Source organism: Halichoerus grypus, chromosome 3, assembly GCF_964656455.1.
Source record: "Halichoerus grypus chromosome 3, mHalGry1.hap1.1, whole genome shotgun sequence".
Taxonomy (NCBI): Eukaryota; Metazoa; Chordata; class Mammalia; order Carnivora; family Phocidae; genus Halichoerus; species Halichoerus grypus.
The window spans coordinates 79,987,757-80,008,782 of NC_135714.1; the positions used below are offsets into that span (position 1 = coordinate 79,987,757).

Sequence of the window (21,026 nt, forward strand, 5' to 3'; positions counted from 1 at the left end):
GATATACCACTTCACAGCAACTAGGATGGCTATAATCAGAAAGATAAACAAAAGCAAGCATTGCAAAGATGTGGAGAAATTGAAACCTTCAATTTTACACTAATGTAAAATAGTGTAGCTGCTTGTAAAATAGTTCCACAAAAAGTTAAAACATAAGAATTATGGTATTATCCAACAATTCCACTCTCAGGTATACACCCCTGAGAAACAAAAACATATACCCACACAACAACTTATATATGAATGTTCATAGCACAATTATTTTTATGCTCATTCTTATGCTTTCGTTTAGCATAGTATTATACTTATTTTTATTCTTAACCAAAAAGTATAATCGACCCAAATGTCCATCAACTGATAAAATGGATAAACAAAATATGGTATATCCATGTAATGGAATATTGAGCTATAAAAAAATGAAATATTGATACATGCTACAACATGGAAAAAATGATGCCAAGTAAAAGAAGTCAGTCACAAAAGGACAAATATTGCATGATTCCATTTATATCAAATGTCCAGATAAGCAAGTCTACAGAGCCAGAAATAGATTAATGATTGCCTACAATTGGGAGGACTGGAATAAAAAAGGAGTGACTGCTAGTCGGGGTGAGTTAAATGCTCTAAAATTGATTGTGGTGATGGTTGCACAACTCTGTGAATACTCTAAACCATTCAATTATGTACTTTAAATGGATGAATTATGATATGTGAACTATATCTCAAGAGAGCTGTTTTTAAAAAACAAAGCAAACTATAGAAATGATCCCTGAAGTGCCATGGTGAGTGCTGTGAATTGTGTAAGACTGTTGAGTTAGACCTGTACCTCTGAAACAAATAATACATTATATGTTAAAAAAAAAAAAAAAGAAGAAGAAGAAGATAGCAGGAAGGGAAAAATGAAGGGGGGGAAAACAGAGGGGGAGAGGAACCATGGGAGACTGTGGACTCTGAGAAACAAACTGAGGGTTCTAGAGGGGAGGGGGGTGGGGGGATGGGTTAGCCTGGTGATGGGTATTAAAGAGAGCACATACTGAATGGAGCACTGGGTGTTATACGCAAACAATGAATCATGGAACACTACATCAAAAACTAATGATGTAATGTATGGTGATTAATATAACAATAAAAATATAAAAAACAAAGCAAACTTCTAAATTCAAACTGGCTGGGTGAGCATGGAATGCAGCCAGAGACCGGGTAGATGGGAGTGATTGACTGCTTTTCTCTGGGGGTGCACTGAGGAGTGTGGCCCCGAGTTCTTGGCTCCTCTGGGGCAGAGATTGGGAGGCCGCCATTTTCACTCTCCTCCAAATCTGTACGGAAAGCTTGCTAGGAACAAAACCTCCTGAGAACAACCCCGAGCATATTACTTAGCACAGACCCAGCAAGGGCGGGGCAATTCCACCTCCGGCAAAGACATTTGGGAACCATGGCAATAGGCCCCTCCCCCAGAAGATCAGGAAGAACAGCCAAGACCAAGTTTACCGATCAATGAGAATGGCAGAACTCCAGTGCTAGGGGAATACTGCACATAGAATTCATGGCTTTTTTCCCATGATTCTTTAGTCTTTCAAAGTTAATTTTTTTTTTAACTTTCTTTTTTTTTTTTGAATTTTTCTTTTTCCCTTTTTCAACCAACATCTTATCAATCCCTTTTTTTAAAAATCTTTTTTATTTTTCATTTTTAGAATCATATTCTATCCCTTCATAGTAGTTAACCTTATTTTTGATGTATATATATATATATATAAGTTGTTCTCTCTTTAAAATTTTGGGATACAGTTTCTTCTAACAGACCAAAATATACCCTAAATCTCTAGCGTATGGCTTTGTTCTGGTCTCCTGCCTGATCACATTCTCTCCCTTTTTTTTTTTTTTTTTAATCCTCTTCTTTCTTTTTTCAACCAACTTATCAATTCCTTTTATAAAATCTTTTATAGTTTTCATCTTTACAGTCATATTCCATCCCTTCATCGTATTAACCCTTATTTTTGTACATATGTAAGTTTTTCTTTCTTTAAAATTTTGGGAGGCACTTTCTTCTAACAGACCAAAATATGCCCAAAATCTAGTGTGTGGCACTGATCTATGCACCAGCCTGATCATATTTGATCATATTCTGGGTTTTTTGTTTGTTTGTTTGTTTTTGTTTTTTGTTTTTATCTTTTTCTTTTTCTTTTTTTTCTTTTTTTTTTCTTTCCCTTTCTTTTCCCCCAGTTTCAGGTCTCTTCTGATTTGTTTAGTGTATATTTTTCTGGGGACGTTGTTACCCTGTTAGCATTTTGTTCTCTCATTCTTCTATTCTCCTCTGGACAAAATGACAAGATGGAAAAAATCACCTCAAAAAAAAGAACAAGAGGCAGTACCGACTGCCAGGGACCTAATCAATACGGACATTTGTAAGATGTCGGAACTAGAGTTCAGAATGATGATTTTAAAGATACTAGCTGGGCTTGAAAAAAGCATGGAAGATATTAGAGAAACCCTTTCTGGAGAAATAAAAGAACTAAAATCTAAACAAGTCAAAATCAAAAAGAAGTGCATTTTGAAATAAACTCTAAATGACAAGGGAAAAAAGTACATGTTGAGAAACAAATCTGACAAGACTACACCTTCTCTTCTGGTATGTGTTAATTTCCCCTTCTACAGAAGTAAAGGGAAGGGAATGCCCTGGATTAGCCAGACCTAGAGAGTTCAGAGAAAGAACTTTGTAAAGATGTGAAAACATAAAAACCATAGAGGGAAGCCAAAGCCTAATATGCCAAAAAGAGGAGTATGAATGTGTAAATATAAGCCAGAAATCTGAGTGAGATCCAGGGAAACAAGAGAAAGAGCAATGGGCTCCATATAAGTAAAGAGCAATCTAGAGAGTTTTAAGGAATCACTACCTATAACTAATCTTTATGTACCATCTATTGTAGGAGTCAGTGCATCAGCTGAATTTAAAGAAACAAAAAAATGGAATGAAGCTAGTCAGCCTATCCCACACCAAATTTATCAACTTTCCCAAGTCATACTTCTTGCAACTGCTCTTAAGGTGTGGGAGAGGGACTACAAAATGTTATGTTCCAAATCCAGTCTAACAATCATTGAGAAATTACCATTTAGCATTATATAAGCCAAAAAAATTAGATTTTAAAAAATGGAAAAAAACTCCATCTTCCCTTGTTACCTCAAAATGTAAGTTAAAAATTTCTCCATATTAGAAGCAGATATTTGAAGAGACAAAAAAGCATTGAGAAATGCCATGTACAATTAAGATCCTATTCAACTAGTTCATTCATCTTAAGTCCTTATTCCTTTTACTATTTATAGGGTAAAGAAATGAAAAATTATTTTATTATTACTATGTAGGTCAGGATAATCTCATGGAAAAAGTTGTGGGAAAAAAATCACTTTGAACAAAACATTTATTAGTTTTATATTATAGTAACTATGAAGAAAATATCATGTTCATATTATCTCCTTTCATTATAAATGTTCTTTGATACCTCATATATTCTTACTTTATCAAAACTGTTTTCACAGAGTTGATTTTTAAAGGAAAAAGAGGCAAACTACATATAGTTAGAACCACCCTTGCATCCTTGATAAATCACACTTGGCCATGGTGTATGATCCTTTAAATGCACTGTTAGATTTTTTATTCAACAGTTAACATTTTATTAAGGATTTTTACAACAATGTTCTTCAGGGATATTGGCTTACAGTTTTCTTTTCTTGGAGTGTCTGCCTGGTTATGGTATCAGGGTGATGCTAGCCTCATAAAATGAGTTTGGAAGCATTCCCTCTTCTACTTTCTAGAAGAATTTAAGGATTGGTATTAATACTTCTTTGAATGTTTGGTAAAATTTACCCATGAAGATATTAGGTCCTGGGCTTTTCTTTGTTAGGAGATTTTTTATTACTGATTCAGGCTCCTTGTTACTGGTCTGTTCAGGCTTTCTATTTCTTCCTGATTCAGTTTTGCTAGGTTGTATGTTTCCAGGAATTTATTCATTTCTTGTAGGCTGTCCAGTTTGTTGGTATAGTTGTTCATAATAGTCCCTTACAATCCTCTTTTTTTCCTCCTGAGGTATCCATCGAAATGTTTACTCTTTCATCTGATTTTATTTATGAGTCTTTTCTCTCTTTTTCTTAGTCTATAGTTTGTCAATTTTATCTTTTAAAACACCAATTCAAAGGTTTCATTCTTTTTTGTTGTTCTCCATTTGACTCACTTCTGCTCTAATCTTTATCATTTCCTCCCTTTGGTTAATTTGGGCTTGGTTTGTTCTTGTTTTTTAGTTCCTTGTGGTGTAAAGTTAATTTGTTTGATATCTTTCTTCTGTTTTAATATAAGCATTATTCACTAAAAGTTCCCTCTTAGCTTTTGCTGCAGTCCATAGATTTGGTATGTTGTTTTGGTTTGTTTCAAAATACCTTTTAAACTTCCTTTTGATTTCCTCTTTGACTCAATGATTTTTCCTTTTACTTTGTTTCTTTTTCATTTTTGAAGGACTTTTTTCATTCAAGTATAATTAACATACAGTGTTATATTACTTTCAGGTGTATGATGTAATTCAACAATTCTATATATTTCTCAGCACTCGTCAAGTATATTCTTAATCCCTTTTTACCTATTTCGCCCATCCCCCCACCCACCTCCTCTCAGGCAACCACCAGTTTGTTCTCTGTCTATAAGAGTCTATGTTTTTGTTTCTTTTTTTAATTTGTTTCTTAAATTCCACATATGAATGAAATCATATGGTATTTGTCTTTCTCTGACTTATTTAATTTCACTTAGCATTTAACTCTCTAGGTCCATCTATGTTGTTGCAAATGGCAAGATTTCATTCTTTTTACGGCTGAGTAATATTCCAGTGTGTGTGTGTGTGTGTGTGTGTGTGTGTGTGTGTGTGTGCGTGTGTGCGTGCGCGCGCACGTGTTTGTGTATGTGTACATCTTCTTTTTCATCTATTGATAGATACTTCTTTGACCCAGTGATTCTTTTTTTTTTTTTTTTTTTTAAAGATTTTATTTATTTATTTGACAGAGAGAGACACAGCGAGAGCAGGAACACAAGCAGGGGGAGTGGGAGAGGGAGAAGCAGGCTTCCCGCCGAGCAGGGAGCCCGATGTGGGACTCGATCCCAGGACCCTGAGATCATGACCTGAGCCAAAGGCAGACGCTTAACGACTGAGCCACCCAGGCGCCCCGACCCAGTGATTCTTAAGACAGAATTGTTTAGTTTCTACATATTTGTAAATTTTCCCATTTTCTTGCCATTGCTGATTTCTATTTTTATTTCTATAAACTATATCTAGTTTCTACATATTTGTAAATTTTCCCATTTTCTTGCCATTGCTGATTTCTATTTTTATTCCACTGTGGTCAGAAAAGATACTTGGAGTGATTTTGATGTTCTTAAATCTGTTAAGACTTGTTTCATGACCTTTCATGAGATCTATCCTGGAGAATATTCAGTGTGCCTTTGAGTAGACTGTGTATTCTGCTCTTGGGTAGAAATTTCTGCATAGGTCAGTTAGATCCATTTGGTCTATAATATTGTTTAAGTCAGCTATTTTTGTATGGATTTTCTGTCTGGATGTTCTATCCATTATTAAAAGTGGAGTATTGTAGACCCTTACTATTTTGTATTGCTGTCAATTTCTGCCTTAAGATCTGTCAATATTTGTTTTATATATTTAGGTATACTGATATTGAATGCATTTACAATTGTTATATCTTTCTGTTGAAGTGACCCTTCGATCATTATATATTGACCTTCTTTGCCAAAAGAGACAGTTTTAAACTTAAATTCTATTATTTCTGACATACATATAGCCAACCCAGCTTTCTTTTGATCATCATTTGCATGAAACACCTTTTTTCATCCCTTCATTTTTGGCCTATGTGTGTCTTTAATTCTAAAGTGTGTCTCTTATAGACAGAATATCACTGGATCTTGTTTTTTTTTTAATACATTCAGGCACTATAGGCCTTTTGATTGGCGAATTTAATGCATTTACATTTAAGGTAATTATTGATAAGTGAGAAATTTACTATTGCCATTGTTAAAAATTGTTTTCTTTGTGTCTTATAATTGTTTAGTCTTTCTTTTCTTCTCTTGTGTTACTTTGTTACTTGATTTGATTTGGTTTGGTTTTTTTCCCCTTTCTCTTTTATGTACCTATTACAGTTTTTTTTTCATGATTAGCTCAAGAGTTGCCTAAAATATCTTGTAATTATGACCTTCCATTTTATTTTGATAACTTCAACCACATGTAAAAACACTAATCTTTTATTACTTCCATATACACATACAGTTTGTATTCTTGTAGACAGTTTCTTTTTATACTGTGTACCATTAAAAAATATTTTTACCTATTGACTTTCACATTAAGTTAAAGCAATTTACAAGTCATCTTTACTATTACATTAACCTATGTATGTTTATATATTTACTTTTTTTTTAAGATTTTATTTATTTGACAGAGAGAGACACAGTGAGGGAGGGAACACAAGCAGGGGGAGAGGGAGAGGGAGAAGCAGGCTTCCCATGGAGCAGGGAGCCCAATGCAGGGCTTGATCCCATGACCCTGGGATCATGACCTGAGCCGAAGGCAGAACCTTAATGACTGAGCCACCCAGACGCCCCTATAGATTTACTTTTACCTATGAGATTTCATGCTCCTATTTAGCATGTTTTCATTTTAATTTGAAGAAATCCCTTAAGCATATCTTGTAAGGCAGGTCTAAGAGTAACAAATTCTCAGTTATTCTTTGTCTCAGAAAGACATTTTCTCTCCATTTTTAAGGAACAATATTTCTGAGTATAGTATTATTATTTGGAAGTGGTTTCTTTCAGTACTTTGAATACATCTTCCTACCCTCTACTGGCTGCAAGGTTTCTACTGAGAAATCAACTTATATTCTTGGGAAACAGTTTGGGGAGGGGAGAGTCTTAGATGTGATGAATCACTTTTCTCTTACTGCATTAAAAACTCTCTCTTTGTCATTGAGTTTTCACAATTTAAATATAATGTGTCAGTGCAATCTTTGGGTTGATCCTATTTCAGGACCTTTGAGCTTCATGAATATTGATGACCACTTCCCTCCAAAGATTTGGGAAGTTTTCAGACATTATTTCTTTCTGTTCCTTTCTCTCTCTTCTCCTTCTGAGACTCCCAAAGTGCATATGTTGGTTCTCTCATGATGTCCTATAAATGGTGTAAGATTTCCTCACTCTTTTTCATTCTCTTTTTTATCCTCTGATTGGATAATTGCAAACGAACTTTCTCTGAGTTGCCAGATTCCTTCTTCTACTTGAATGAGTCTACTATTGAAGCTCTCTACTGCATTTTTCTTTTCATTCATTGTATTCTTCAGCTCCAGAATTTCTGTTTAGTTCTTTTTTTGTGATTTCTATCTCTGTTAAACCTCACATTTTATTCAACTCTTGGAGCTGGGTCCAGTACAGGAGTATACTTTCTGCAGTGTTGGTGCTGGTGTCCAAGATGGGTACACATACAGCTGCCACAGAGCCAGGGTCTTGGGTGTCTACATGATTATGAGACATGAGTGGCAGCTCCAGCCCTGGAAGAATGGAGGAACTGTGATGCCTCCTTCTCCAGGGGGAGGCACAGTGGCATGGACTCCAGGCAGCTCCATCGGCTGGGTTAAGCATCAGTGAAGACTGCAGGTATCCTCAGTAGCATAAGTTTCAGATGTCCAGAGTGGTGACAAGGGCTGCTAGTGTCCTCCTCCTCTCCATTCATGCATGGTGGGAAATTACACATTGGGATCCTTCTTGGCATCAAACTATGATGGACTGAGGGATGGTGTGAAGCAGGTAGAATGCCTCTTAAACTTTTCTACGTGGCCATCCTGAGTTTTGAGCTCCTAAGGGTTTCTGTAGCTTCTTTATTGTACTCTAAGCTCTCCCAGAGCTATTTTCATCAGTATGTAGTTGTTTATTGTTTGTTACTATTTTTTTATGGAGGGAAATAAGTGTTGGGACTCCTATTTCACCATCTTGTTGATGTGACTTCCAGAAAATACTTTATGTTTAAAAGATTCATTTCCACTCTTTGGTCTCAACCATAGAAACAAGATAACAAAGGGGACTCACCATTTGGAAAGCATCACAATAAGAAGTACACATTATTCCACTACTATGGCCCTCAGCCCTACCACATCTTCAGAAGTGGACCTGTTGCAAATGTGGCTACCCTGTCAAGCAGAAGGGAGAGAATAACTGGAGTGCCAAGGCTAAAAGATGAAATACCACTAGGACTGGTCAAACGAGACCCGTAAAAATTGTATACCACAGATTCAGGCATGGATTTTGTGAAGAAACAACACCTACACCCAAGAAGGCAGCTGTTGCACCATCCAGTTCATCTTAAGGATTTCAACGATTAGTCACACAATAAATGTTCTGGTTTAAAACAAAAACAAAAACAAAATACCTAATTTCCTAAATTCCAGTTTCCAGTTCCACACATAAGGAACTTAGATATTGCCACTCCTCCCTAACAAGTAGAAACCTGAATAGAATGTAGAATCAAACTCTTTTTAGATCCATGAGAGATCAAAAAACACAGGACAAACCACTGCCCACAAGATTGGAGAGACAGACAAGCGAATACAGGTCATCACAGCTTACCATAGCAGAGATTTAAAAGTAGAAAACACTGTGGAAATCAGTGCCAGTATAGGAATACCAAAACTATAATTGAAGAACTGCTGGAGTCTCAGTGCAGACAAGTCTAAGAGTTAAAAAGTCCATGGGCCCCATCATAGGGGAGGACCCCATAATTCTAATTTACTTCCAGGAGCTCAACTAGGTTCTCACAGTAAATACTGGAGAAAAACCCTTTCATACATCTGGCAGGGGAAGAGGGAAAGGAAACATTTTGAAATATACCAGAGCAAGCTCTCATGAAAATCAAACTAACCAGAGCCCAACCTACTAGAGCATTGTCAGTACATAATAGACCTAGGGAAGTGAAATGCCCAATTCCAGGCACCTCTAGCCTTCCATATATAAGACAAAGGAAATACCTAACTCCAGCCCACACTAGCCATTCTAACCCAGCTAAGAGAGGAAAAACTGAGAAACACTTCTGAAGTTCACAGTCCAGTTCAGAGGCACGGGCTCCCTAAGACACTGAGAGCTAATCATAGAACTATAGAACTCTTCCCCTTCCCCATACCTTACCACCATATTACAAAAGGCGTATTTACAACAGTTCCTTTACCTAATAGACTGAATGTTTATATCCCCTGAAATTCATGTTAAACCTTTTCTCCCAATATGATGGTTTTTGGAGGTTTCACCTTTGGGAAGTGATTAACTCATGAGTGCAGAGCTCTGATGAATGGGATTAGTGTCCTTATTTAAAAAAAAAAAAAAAAAGGCATCCAAGATAGCTCCCAACCCTTTCCACCATGTAAAGACATAGCAAAAAGATGACCTCTGTACCAGGAAGTGAGCCCTCAATAGAACTGAATCTGCTGGCACCTCATCTTGGACTTCCCACACTTCCAGAGCTATAAGGAATAAATTTCTCTTATTTATAAGCCATCCAATCTATGCTATTCTGTTCTAGTAACCTAAACAAAGACATCCAGTTATTAAGAGAAAATTACAACAAATATTAAAAAGCAAAAAATTAGAAGAAACAGGGCAAGCACCAGAGCCAAACATGGCAGAGAGAGTGCCATCATCAGATGGGGAACTTAAAACAAGTAGGATTAATATACTAAGTGCTCTAATGAATAAAGAAAATAGAAGGCAAAAACAGATGAGAACCACACAAAAGGCAGAAAAAGAATGCATGATAAAAATAGGAGCAAAAAACAAGGGCATCAAATAGAAAACAGTAACAAATGTGGTAGATATTAATCCAACTGTATCAATAATCCTTGAATGTCAATGGTCTAAATTCACCAATAAAACAGAGATTGTCAAAGTGGATCAACAAATAAGACCCACTATACAAGATTTGTATAGTAGTCTTGCTATCTATAAGAACACCATTTTAAATATAAAGACAAATATAAATTAAAAGCAAATGGAGAAAAACATACCATGCTAACACTAATCAAAACAAAGCAAGAGTAGATATATTAATTTTAAACAGTACAGACTTCAAAGCAAAGAAGATTATCAAGGCTAAAGAAGATCATTACATAATGATAAAGAGGTCAGTTCTCCAAGAAGACATAACAATTCTCAATGTGTATGTGCTTAACAACAAAGCAGCAAACTATATGAGGAAAACTGATAGGACTGCAAGTAGAAATAAATGAATCCACTATCACAGTTGAAGACTTCAACACCCGTTTCTCAGAAATGGACAGACTAGCAGGCATATAATAATAAATATAATAATAATATAATACAATATAATCAGTAAAGACATAGTTGGAATCAATAACACCATCAATCAAATAGACACAATTGATATTATTTATAGCAATAAAAGCACATATGAAAATCTAAGTTTCCACCTTAGGAAAATAAAAAAGAAGACCAAATTAAATTGAAAGTAGGCAAAAGAAAAAAAATAAGTAGAATTAGAGCAGAAATCAATAAAATTGATACAGATATCAATAAAATTCATAAAAATGAATAGAGAAAATCAATGAAACCAAAAGCTGGGTCTTTGAAAAGATCAATCAAATCTATAAGTCTCTAGCCAGGTAAACTAAGAAAAAAAGAGAGGACACAATTACTAGTATCAGAAATGAAGGAGGGGACATCCCTACAGATCCCATAAACATTAAAAGAATAATAAAGGAATACTATGAACTCTATGCCCATACATTTGATAAGTCAGATAAATTGGACCAATTGCTTGAACGACTCAATCTTCCCAAACTCACACAAGAAAAAAACAAATGATCCAAATAGGCTATATCTATTTTAAAAATTGAATCAGTAATTAATAACCTTCTAAAAAAGGAAAGTACCAAGCCCAGGTGGGTTCACCAGTAAATTTTATCAAACATTTAAGGAACACATTATATCAATTTCTATAAACTCTTTCAGAGGATAGAAGCAGAGGGAATACCCCCTAACTCATTCAATGAAGCCAGCATAAGCCTAATACCAAAACAAAAACATTACAAGAAGGGAAAACTACAGACTATATCTCTCATGGTTCTAAATTAACACTTTTTATACTGTTTGAGATTTGTAATTGTAATTCTATAAAATCAATTCTATTGTATTATTCTGTTACTGCATCTCTTCATTTCTAGAAACAATATTTCTCATTGCTGATTGATATTCAGGGGAAGACAAAGGAAATCAAATGCAGAGAAAATTCTTAGTGAATAGTCACTGATTTTCAGCTGAGAATCATTTATCCTTTTCTAAGTGATCCATTTTAAAATTTTTATTCTATAATCTTAAAGGTTTCTTATTTACTTGAATATAGTTAAAACACAATGTTATATTAGTTTCAGATGTATATCTAGTGATTCAATTTCTCTATACATTAATAGAGTAGCTACAATCTGTCACCATACAACATGACAATATCATTAACTATACTCCCCATGTTGTCCCTTTTATTCTAATTTATTCATTCCATAACTGTAAGCCTTTATCTCCCATTCTTCTTCACCCATTTTTCCCAACCTCCTATACTCCTTTCCTCTGGTAACCATCAGTTTGTTCTATGTATTTTTAGGTCTGATTCTGCTTTTTGCTTGTTTAACTATTCATAAGTTCTATTTTTTAGATTTCACATATGAGTAAAATCATATGGTATTTATCTTTCTCTGATTTAATTCACTTAGCATAATACCCTCTGAGTCCACCCATGTTATTGCAAAAGGCAAAATTTCATCCTTTTTTATAGTTGTCTAATATTCCATTGTTCAGGTTTTCATGTTTAAATATAATAATATACTGAAGGGAAAAAAAAGTCTATGGTTTTATTTGTCTACAAGTTCCAAAAGAGTAAACTGAAACATACCTATAAAAAAATGTAATGAAGCGGGGGAAGGAAAGATGGCAGAGGAGTAGGGAACCCTATTTCAACTGGTCTCCGGAATTGAGCTGGATATCTACCAGACCACTCTGAGCACCCACGAAACCAGCCTGAGATGTGAGAAGTTCTGGATCTCTACAAACAGAATATCGCAGGTGGTTGGTTTCGAGGAACGAAGCAGGGAGCTGTGATTCCGCAGGCAGATATTGGAGGATAAACAGCAGCGGAAGGGTACCTGGCCATGGGGATCCTGCACCACCGGTGAGTGACAACCTCGTGCGCTGCGGACGGGGCACAGACTCGCAAACCGGTAGCGACGGGGAAAGGACTTTAGGGCAGCCCCCGGGGTGGAAACCTGGAGCGGCGGGGTCGCACCTGCGAACTGGGGGCGGCTGGCGGTTTTAGAAACACAAAGGGCAGAGACGGGCTCCGACCTGGAGGCAGGACTGGGAGCGCTACGGAGGGGCGTGCAACCCAGGCCGCTGCAGTTTATAGCAGCACGGACAGAAACGGAGACAGTGTGGCCTGGAGGGCTCATGAAGAACAGACTGTGGTCTCTCTGCTCTGAGGCAGAGGGTTGGAAACGGTATCTTCTGCTCTGACTCGCAGAAGAGACGCGGAAAGCCGCCAGGGAAAGCCACCAGAGAACAAAAGCCCCAAAAACTGATTCCTGATGAGCCCATCCCCTGCCACAGGGGGGCAGGGCAACTCTGCCCAAACAGGGTTGCCTGAGTAACAGCGCAACAGGCCCCTCCTGCAGAAGACAGGCTGGGAAAACAAGAGGCCAGCAACCCTAAGGTCCCAAGAAAACAGGTGCATCTTGCTTGGGTTCGGGTCAATAATTTGGACTCTATACATTCCCTCAAACCCCCATCAACAGAATGACTAGGAGGAGGAGCCCCCAAAATAGAAAAGACTCAGAGATTATGACTTATGCTGCAGATTAAAAAATGGATGCAGATATAACCAAGATGTCAGAGATGGAATTCAGGCTAGCTATTGTGAAGATAATGGCTAGAATGGAGAAATCAATTAATGGCAACATAGAGTCTCTAAGGGCAGAAATGAAAGCTGAAATGGCAGAACTTAAAAATGCTATCAATGAGATTCAATCCAATCTAGATAATCTAACAGCTAGGGTAACTGAGGCAGAAGAACGATTAAGCGACCTGGAAGACAATATAATAGATAAAAAGGGAAAAGAGGAGGCCAGGGAAAAACAACTCAGAATCCATGAAAATAGAATCAGAGAAATAAGTGACACCATGAAGCGTTCCACTGTCAGAATAATTGGAATCCCAGAGGGAGTGGAGAGAGAGGGGGGACTAGAAGATGTATTTGAGCAAATCGTAGCTGAGAACTTCCCTAATCTGGGGAATGAAACAAACATTCGCGTCCTACAGGCAGAGAGGACCCCTCCTAAGATCAAGGAAAACAGGCCAACACCCCGGCATGTAATAGTAAAACTTGCAAATCTTAGAACCAAGGAAACCATCTTAAGGGCAGTTAGGGGGAAGAGATTCCTTCCACACAGAGGGAGGAACATCAGAATAATGTCAGACCTCTCCACAGAGACCTGGCAAGCCAGAAAGGCCTGGCAAGACATATTCAGGGTACTAAATGAGAAGAACATGCAGCCAAGAATACTTTATCCGGCAAGGCTGTCATTTAGAATGGATGGAGAGATGCAGAGCTTCCATGACTGGCAGAAATTGAAAGAATATGTGACCACTAAGCTGGCCCTGCAAGAAATATTAAGGGGGGTTCTATAAAAGGAGAAAGACCCCAAGAGTCATATACAACAGAAATTTACAGGGACAATCTATAAAAACAACGTCTTCACAGGCAACATGATGACAATTAATTCATATCTTTCAATAATCACTCTCAACATGAATGGCCTAAACGCTCCCATAAAATGGCACAGGGTTGCAGATTGGATAAAAAGACAGGACCCATCCATATGCTGCCTACAAGAGACTCATTTTGAACTCAAAGATACATCCAGACTGAAAGTGAAGGGATGGAGATCCATCTTCCATGCCAGCGGACCTCAAAAGAAAGCTGGGGTAGCAATTCTTATATCAGACAAATTAGATTTTAAACTGAAGTCTGTAGTTGGAGACACAGAAGGACACTGTATCATTCTTAAAGGGTCTATCCAACAAGAAGATCTAACAATTGTAAATATCTATGCCCCCAACATGGGAGCAGCCATCTACATAAGCCAACTGTTAACCAAAATAAAGAGTCATATTGATAACAATACGTTAATTGTAGGAGACCTCAATACTCCACTCTCAGCAATGGACAGATCATCTAAGCAGAAAATCAACAAGGAAACAAGAGCTTTGAATAATACATTGGACCAGATGGACCTCATAGATATTTACAGAACATTCCACCCTAAAACAACAGAATACTCATTCTTCTCGAGCGCACATGGAACTTTCTCCAGAATAGACCACATACTGGGTCACAAATCAGGTCTCAAACGACACCAAAAGATTGAGATTATTCCTTGCATATTCTCAGACCATAATGCTTTAAAACTGGAATTCAATCACAAGAAAAAATTTGGAAGAAATTCAAACACTTGGAAGCTAAATACCACTCTGCTCAAGAATGTTTGGGTCAACCAGGAAATCAAAGAAGAACTCAAACAATTCATAGAAATCAATGAGAACAAAAACACATCGGTCCAAAACCTATGGGATACTGCAAAGGCAGTCCTAAGGGGGAAATACATAGCCATCCAAGCCTCACTCAAAAAAAATAGAAAAATCCCGAATTCATCAACTAACTCTACACCTTAAAGAAGTAGAGAAAAAGCAACAAACGATGCTTAAGCCATGCATTAGAAGAGAAATAATTAAAATTAGAGCAGAAATCAATGAATTAGAAACCAGAAACACAGTAGATCAGATCAACAAAACTAGAGTTAGTTCTTTGAAAGAATTAATAAGATCGATAAACCACTGGCCAGACTTATCCAAAAGAAAAGAGAAAGGACCCAAATTAATAAAATTATGAATGAAAGGGGAGAGATCACGACTAACATCAAGGAAATAGAAACAATTATTAGAAATTATTATCAACAACTATATGCCAATAAACTGAGCAATCTGGATGACATGGAGGACTTCCTGGAAACCTATAAGCTGCCAAGACTGAAACAGGAAGAAATTGACAACCTGAATAGGCCAATAACCAGTAATGAGATTGAAGCAGTGATCAAAAACCTCCCCAAAAACAAGAGTCCAGGGCCTGATGGATTCCCTGGGGAATTCTACCAAACATTCAAAGAAGAAATAATACCTATTCTACTGAAGCTGTTTCAAAAAATAGAAACAGAAGGAAAACTTCCAAACTCATTCTATGAGGCCAGCATTACCTTAATCCCCAAACAAAGCAAAGACCCCATCAAAAAGGAGAATTTCAGACCGACATCCCTGATGAATATGGATTCCAAAATCCTCAACAAAATCCTTGCTAGTAGGATCCAACAATACATTAAAAGGATCATCCACCACGACCAAGTGGGATTTATCCCCAGGATGCAAGGATGGTTCAACATTCGCAAATCAATCAATGTGATAGAACACATTAATAAGAGGAGGGAGAAGAACCATATGGTCCTCTCAATTGATGCAGAAAAAGCATTTGACAAAATACAACATCCTTTCCTGATTAAAACTCTTCAGAGTATAGGGATAGAGGGAACATTCCTCAAGTTCATAAAATCCACCTATGAAAAACCCACAGCGAATATCATCCTCAATGGGGAAAAGCTAAGAGCCTTTCCCTTAAGATCAGGAACATGACAAGGATGCCCACTCTTGCCACTATTGTTCAACATAGTACTAGAAGTCCTAGCAACAGCAATCAGACTACAAAAAGAAATAAAAGGTATTCAGATTGGCAAAGAAGAAGTCAAACTCTCTCTTTTCACAGATGACATGATGCCTTATGTGGAAAACACAAAAGACTCCACCCCCAAATTACTAGAACTCATACAGCAATTCAGTAATGTGGCAGGATCCAAAATCAATGCACAGAAATCAGTTGCTTTCTTATACACTAACAACGCAACTGTAGAAAGAGAAATTAGAGAAACGATTCCATTTACAATAGCACCAAAAACCATAAGATATCTCAGAATAAACCTAACCAAAGAGGTAAAGGATCTATACTCTAGGAACTACAAAACACTCATGAAAGAAACTGAAGAAGACACAAAAAGATGGAAAAATATTCCATGCTCATGGATCGGAAGAATAAACATTGTTAAAAAGTCTATACTACCCAGAGCAATCTATACCTTCAGCCATCCTGATCGAAATTCCAATGACATTTTTCAAAGTGCTGGAACAAACAATCCTAAAATTTGTATGGAATCAGAAAAGACCCCGAATCGCCAAGGAAATGTTGAAAAAGAAAAACAAAGCTGGGGACATCACGTTGCCCGATTACAAGCTATATTACAAAGCTGTGATCACCAAGACAGCATGGTACTGGCACAAAAACAGACATATAGACCGATGGAACAGAATAGAGAACCCAGATATGGACCCTCAACTCTATGGTCAAATAATCTTTGACAAAGCAGGAAAAAACATGCAATGGAAAAAAGACAGTCTCTTCAATAAATGGTGCTGGGAAAATTGGACAGCCACATGCAGAAGAATGAAACTCGACCATTCTCTAACACCATACATAAAGATAAACTCAAAGTGGATGAAAGACCTCAATGTGAGACAGGAATCCATCAAAATCCTAGAGGAGAAAATAGGCAGTAACCTCTTTGACATCACCCACAGCAACTTCTTTCAAGATACATCTCTAAAAGCTAGTGAAACAAAAGCAAAACTGAACTTTTGGGACTTCATCAAGATAAAAAGCTTCTGCACAGTAAAGGAAACAGTCAACAAAACAAAGAGGCAACCCACAGAATGGAAGAATATATTTGCAAATGACACTACAGATAAAGGGCTGGTATCCAAGATCTATAAAGAACTTCTCAAACTCAACACCCAAAAAACAAATAATCAAGTCAAAAAGTGGGCAGAAGATATGAAAAGACACTTCTCCAAAGAAGACATACCAATGGCTAACAGACACATGAAAAATGTTCATCATCATTAGCCATCAGGGAAATCCAAATCAAAACCACACTGAGATACCACCTTATACCAGTTAGAATGGCAAAAATGGACAGGGGAAGAAACAACAAATGTTGGAGAGGTTGTGGAGAAAGGGGAAGCTTCTTACCTTGTTGGTGGGAATGCAAGTTGGTACAGCCACTTTGGAAAACAGTGTGGAGGTTCCTCAAAAATTTAAAAATAGAGCTACCCTATGACCCAGCAATTGCACTACTGGGTATTTACCCCAAAGACACAGATATAGTGAAAAGAAGGGCCATATGCACCCCAATGTTCATAGCAGCAATGTCCACAATAGTCAAACTGTGGAAAGAGCCGAGATGCCCTTCAACAGATGAATGGATAAAGATGTGGTCCATATATACAATGGAATATTACTCAGCCATCAGAAAGGATGAATACCCAACTTTTACATCAACATGGATGGGACTGGAGGAGATTATGCTAAGTGAAAGAAGTCAAGCAGAGAAAGTCAATTATCATATGGGTTCACTTATTTGTGGAACATAAGGAATAGCATGGAGGACATTAGGAGAAGGAAGGGAAAAATGGGGGGGGGGGAATTGGAGGGAGAGATGAACCATGAGAGACTATGGACTCTGAGAAACAAACAGGGTTTTAGAGGGGAGGGGGGAGGGGGGATTGGTTAGCCCGGTGATGGGTATTAAGGAGGGCATGTACTGCATGAAGCATTGGGTTTTATATGAAAACAATGGATCATGGATCACCACATCAAAAACTAATGATGATATTGTATGGTGACTAACATAACATAATAAATTTTTTTTAAAAAATGTAATGAAATCTTGGGTTTTATATTAATAAATATATACTATCCAGAAGAAGGAAAATGAAAATCTTACTATGTACAAATCAGACTACACCAAGATTATGCTTAGTTCTAGTATCATATTAAAAAGAGAGAGAAAGAGAAAGAGGGAGACTCAAAAATTAAAGAAGATCCGCAGATAACTTCAAAGGAAAATAAGTTATCATGAATTTAAATAATGAGAACAATGTCAAAAATATTTGGAGCATTTATCCTTACTAGAAAAAGACTGAAAAGGAGATTGAAAAGAAGTCACAGGAAAAGGGAGAAAAAGTAGGCAGGAGGCAGGCAAATTTAGATCAGTTTAAGAAGGAAATTGTAAGAAACAGAGTTGTCCACTACTGAAACAATAAACCTTAGAGCTAGTGAGTCCTTTATCACAAGAGGTGTTCAAGCAGAGATGGTGATCACTTGATAGAGATTTTAAGTATAGTTCCATCAATAACATTCACTGAATAACAACTAGCTACCAGGCAGAGTAGATCTAAGAGTACTCTAACCTTGTAATTATAAGAGTCAATGATCTTAAAATATAGAAAGTAGATAAAATAGCTACATTTCAACTTACCTTTTTTTCCTCCTGCAATATTATTACTTCATAAAATCGTGGGAGATTTAAGCAATAATTTTGTTGTTTATCTTTCTTGATGTTAATATTTTCATAATGAGGTGTCTTTTTCCTTTAGAAAAGTCAGAAAAATTGAGGAGCTCTCAGTTTCAAATATATAATTGTTTATATGAGCAAAGAGAATATTTTACACCAACACTGTCTGCTTAAAAAGTATGCAGTAAGACCATCTGGATATGTTAAGCCAATATATTCTAAATTTTGTAAAATGTATTCATCTATGTTGGTTGTGCATTTTCAATTCAGAGTATTATAATAAACCTATACTAATAATGACTCCAAAAAAAATAGGATGTGGGATTTATATTAGTTTAAATAAAAAGCCACCAGGGCGCCTGGGTGGCTCAGTCGTTAAGCGTCTGCCTTCGGCTCAGGTCATGATCCCAGGGTCCTGAGATCAAGCCCTGCGTCGGGCTCCCTGCTACATGGGAAGCCTGCTTCTTCCTCTTCCACTCCCCCTGCTTGGGTTCCCTCTCTCGCTGTGTCTCTCTCTGTCAAATAAATAAATAAAATCTTTAAAATAAATAAATAAATAACCACCCAAAAAAGTTTCCTATTATATTTAACATAAAACACCTTTAAAATTTCAAATCCCTTGATATTTCAACTATTTATATCACAAAACAAAAAAAGGGGCAGAAAGTTCTTTAAAAATAAAAGAGAAGCTTATTTTCACTGAAACTTACACAACCTCAAGAAAGAATAAGAAACTAAAAGTGATTAACAGCCCAAGCATTAGAGTCAGACAGCCTGATATGAATCCTAGCACTGTTACCTACTAGCTGTGTGACCTTACACAAATCACCTTACTTCTCTAAACTTCAGAGTAGATTCTTCACCTGACTGGAAATAGTAACAACCAATTCTTAAGATTGTAATGATTACAGTAGATAATATAGGTGAAGCATTTAATGCCATACACTGTCCATAAGAACACAATAACTGAGATATTATTACAAGAATTTTTTCTTAAGATTTATTAATTTATTTTAGAGAAAGAGCACGAGCAGGATGGGAAGAGGGAGAGGGACAGAGACTCTCAAGCAAACTCTGCACAGAGCACAGAGCCTGATATGGGGCTCAGTCTCATGACCCTGAGATCACGACCTGCTCCGAAATCAAGAGTCGGACACTTAACCAACTGTGCCACCCAAGTGCCCCTACAAGAATTATTTTTAAATAGGCTATATGACTATACTATTTTTTCCATTTCTTAAACAGCATTTCAAAAAAAAAAAAAAAACTCATATTAAACATTTCCAATGAACTATATTGAACATAAGCATTTTTAAAAACAGGTAATAGAAAAACATAAAAACAAATGCTTAAGTTATATAATTGCAAATATTTTCTTTGATATTGTTATGATTTAAATACCCATTTAACATCTCAGTTCACTAGTGAATGCTGACTTTGCTGATTTTTTTCACACAAAATTCAACAAATGAACTTGTTTTCAAAACTTCAAATAGTATGGTGGATAACAAATTTATATTTGGGAGATCAGAAGGGTCACATATCATTTAGGTCTATGTCTTTCTCAAAAAGAGACCTAGAAGCTTATCTTTCCATTTACAATGACCAAGTATCTCCACTTTTATACTATATCAAATATCCCAGAATAATTCTGACTCGATCAGTAAAGCAAAAGGTAAATAAATAAATAAATAAATAAATAGGTACAAAATGTCAAGTACCAGATGGAACCAAGACAACTCCAAATAAAAGATACGGTGAAGGCAGCAAAATCAAAAAGCAGACAAATTATGGAAATGGTGACATATATGAAGAAGTCTGGAATGCAATCTATATGGATACATTCCTAAGCAAAAGTGAAAATGCAAATAGAAGAAACACAGGAAATAAAAAAGCTCCAAGAAAAAGTAACATTAAAAAACCAGGAATTAGAATGGGAGTGGGATAGGGTTGGAGAAACAAAAGAGACTGTTAGCAAAAAACTGCCAAGCAAAATCAGAGCAATAAGGTTAGACAGAGTTGCGGTTATGCCTGCGGTATTTAGTCAGAAGTGTAATGGAATGGAAGGAAAGCAATCATCAGGAACTACATACCTTAAAAAAAGGTTGAAGCAGTAATCAAAAATCTCCCAACAAACAAGAGACCAGGGTCAGATGGCTTCCCATGGGAATTCTACCAAACATTTAAAGAAGAATTAATACCTATTCTTCTGAAACTATTCCAGAAAATAGAAATGGAAGGAAAACTTCCAAAGTCATTTTATGAGGCCAGCATTACCTTGATCCCAAAATCAGACAAAGACCCCATCAAAAAGGAAAATCACAGACCAATATCCCTGATGAACATGGATGAAAAAATTCTCACCAAAATACTAGCCAATAGGATCCAACAGTACTTTAAAAGGATTATTCACCACGACCAAGTGGGATTTATTCCTG

At 36.6% G+C, this 21,026-nt stretch overlaps 1 protein-coding gene across 1 annotated transcript in view; it reads right to left on the bottom strand.

Moving 5' to 3' along the window:
- Positions 1 to 21,026, bottom strand: part of STPG2 (sperm tail PG-rich repeat containing 2) — a 314,912-nt gene that overhangs the window by 257,353 nt on the left and 36,533 nt on the right. The window contains exon 5 of the mRNA XM_078068237.1: positions 18,553 to 18,664. Coding sequence (XP_077924363.1) covers positions 18,553 to 18,664 — 112 coding nt within the window. The remainder of the gene's footprint in view (positions 1 to 18,552; positions 18,665 to 21,026) is intronic.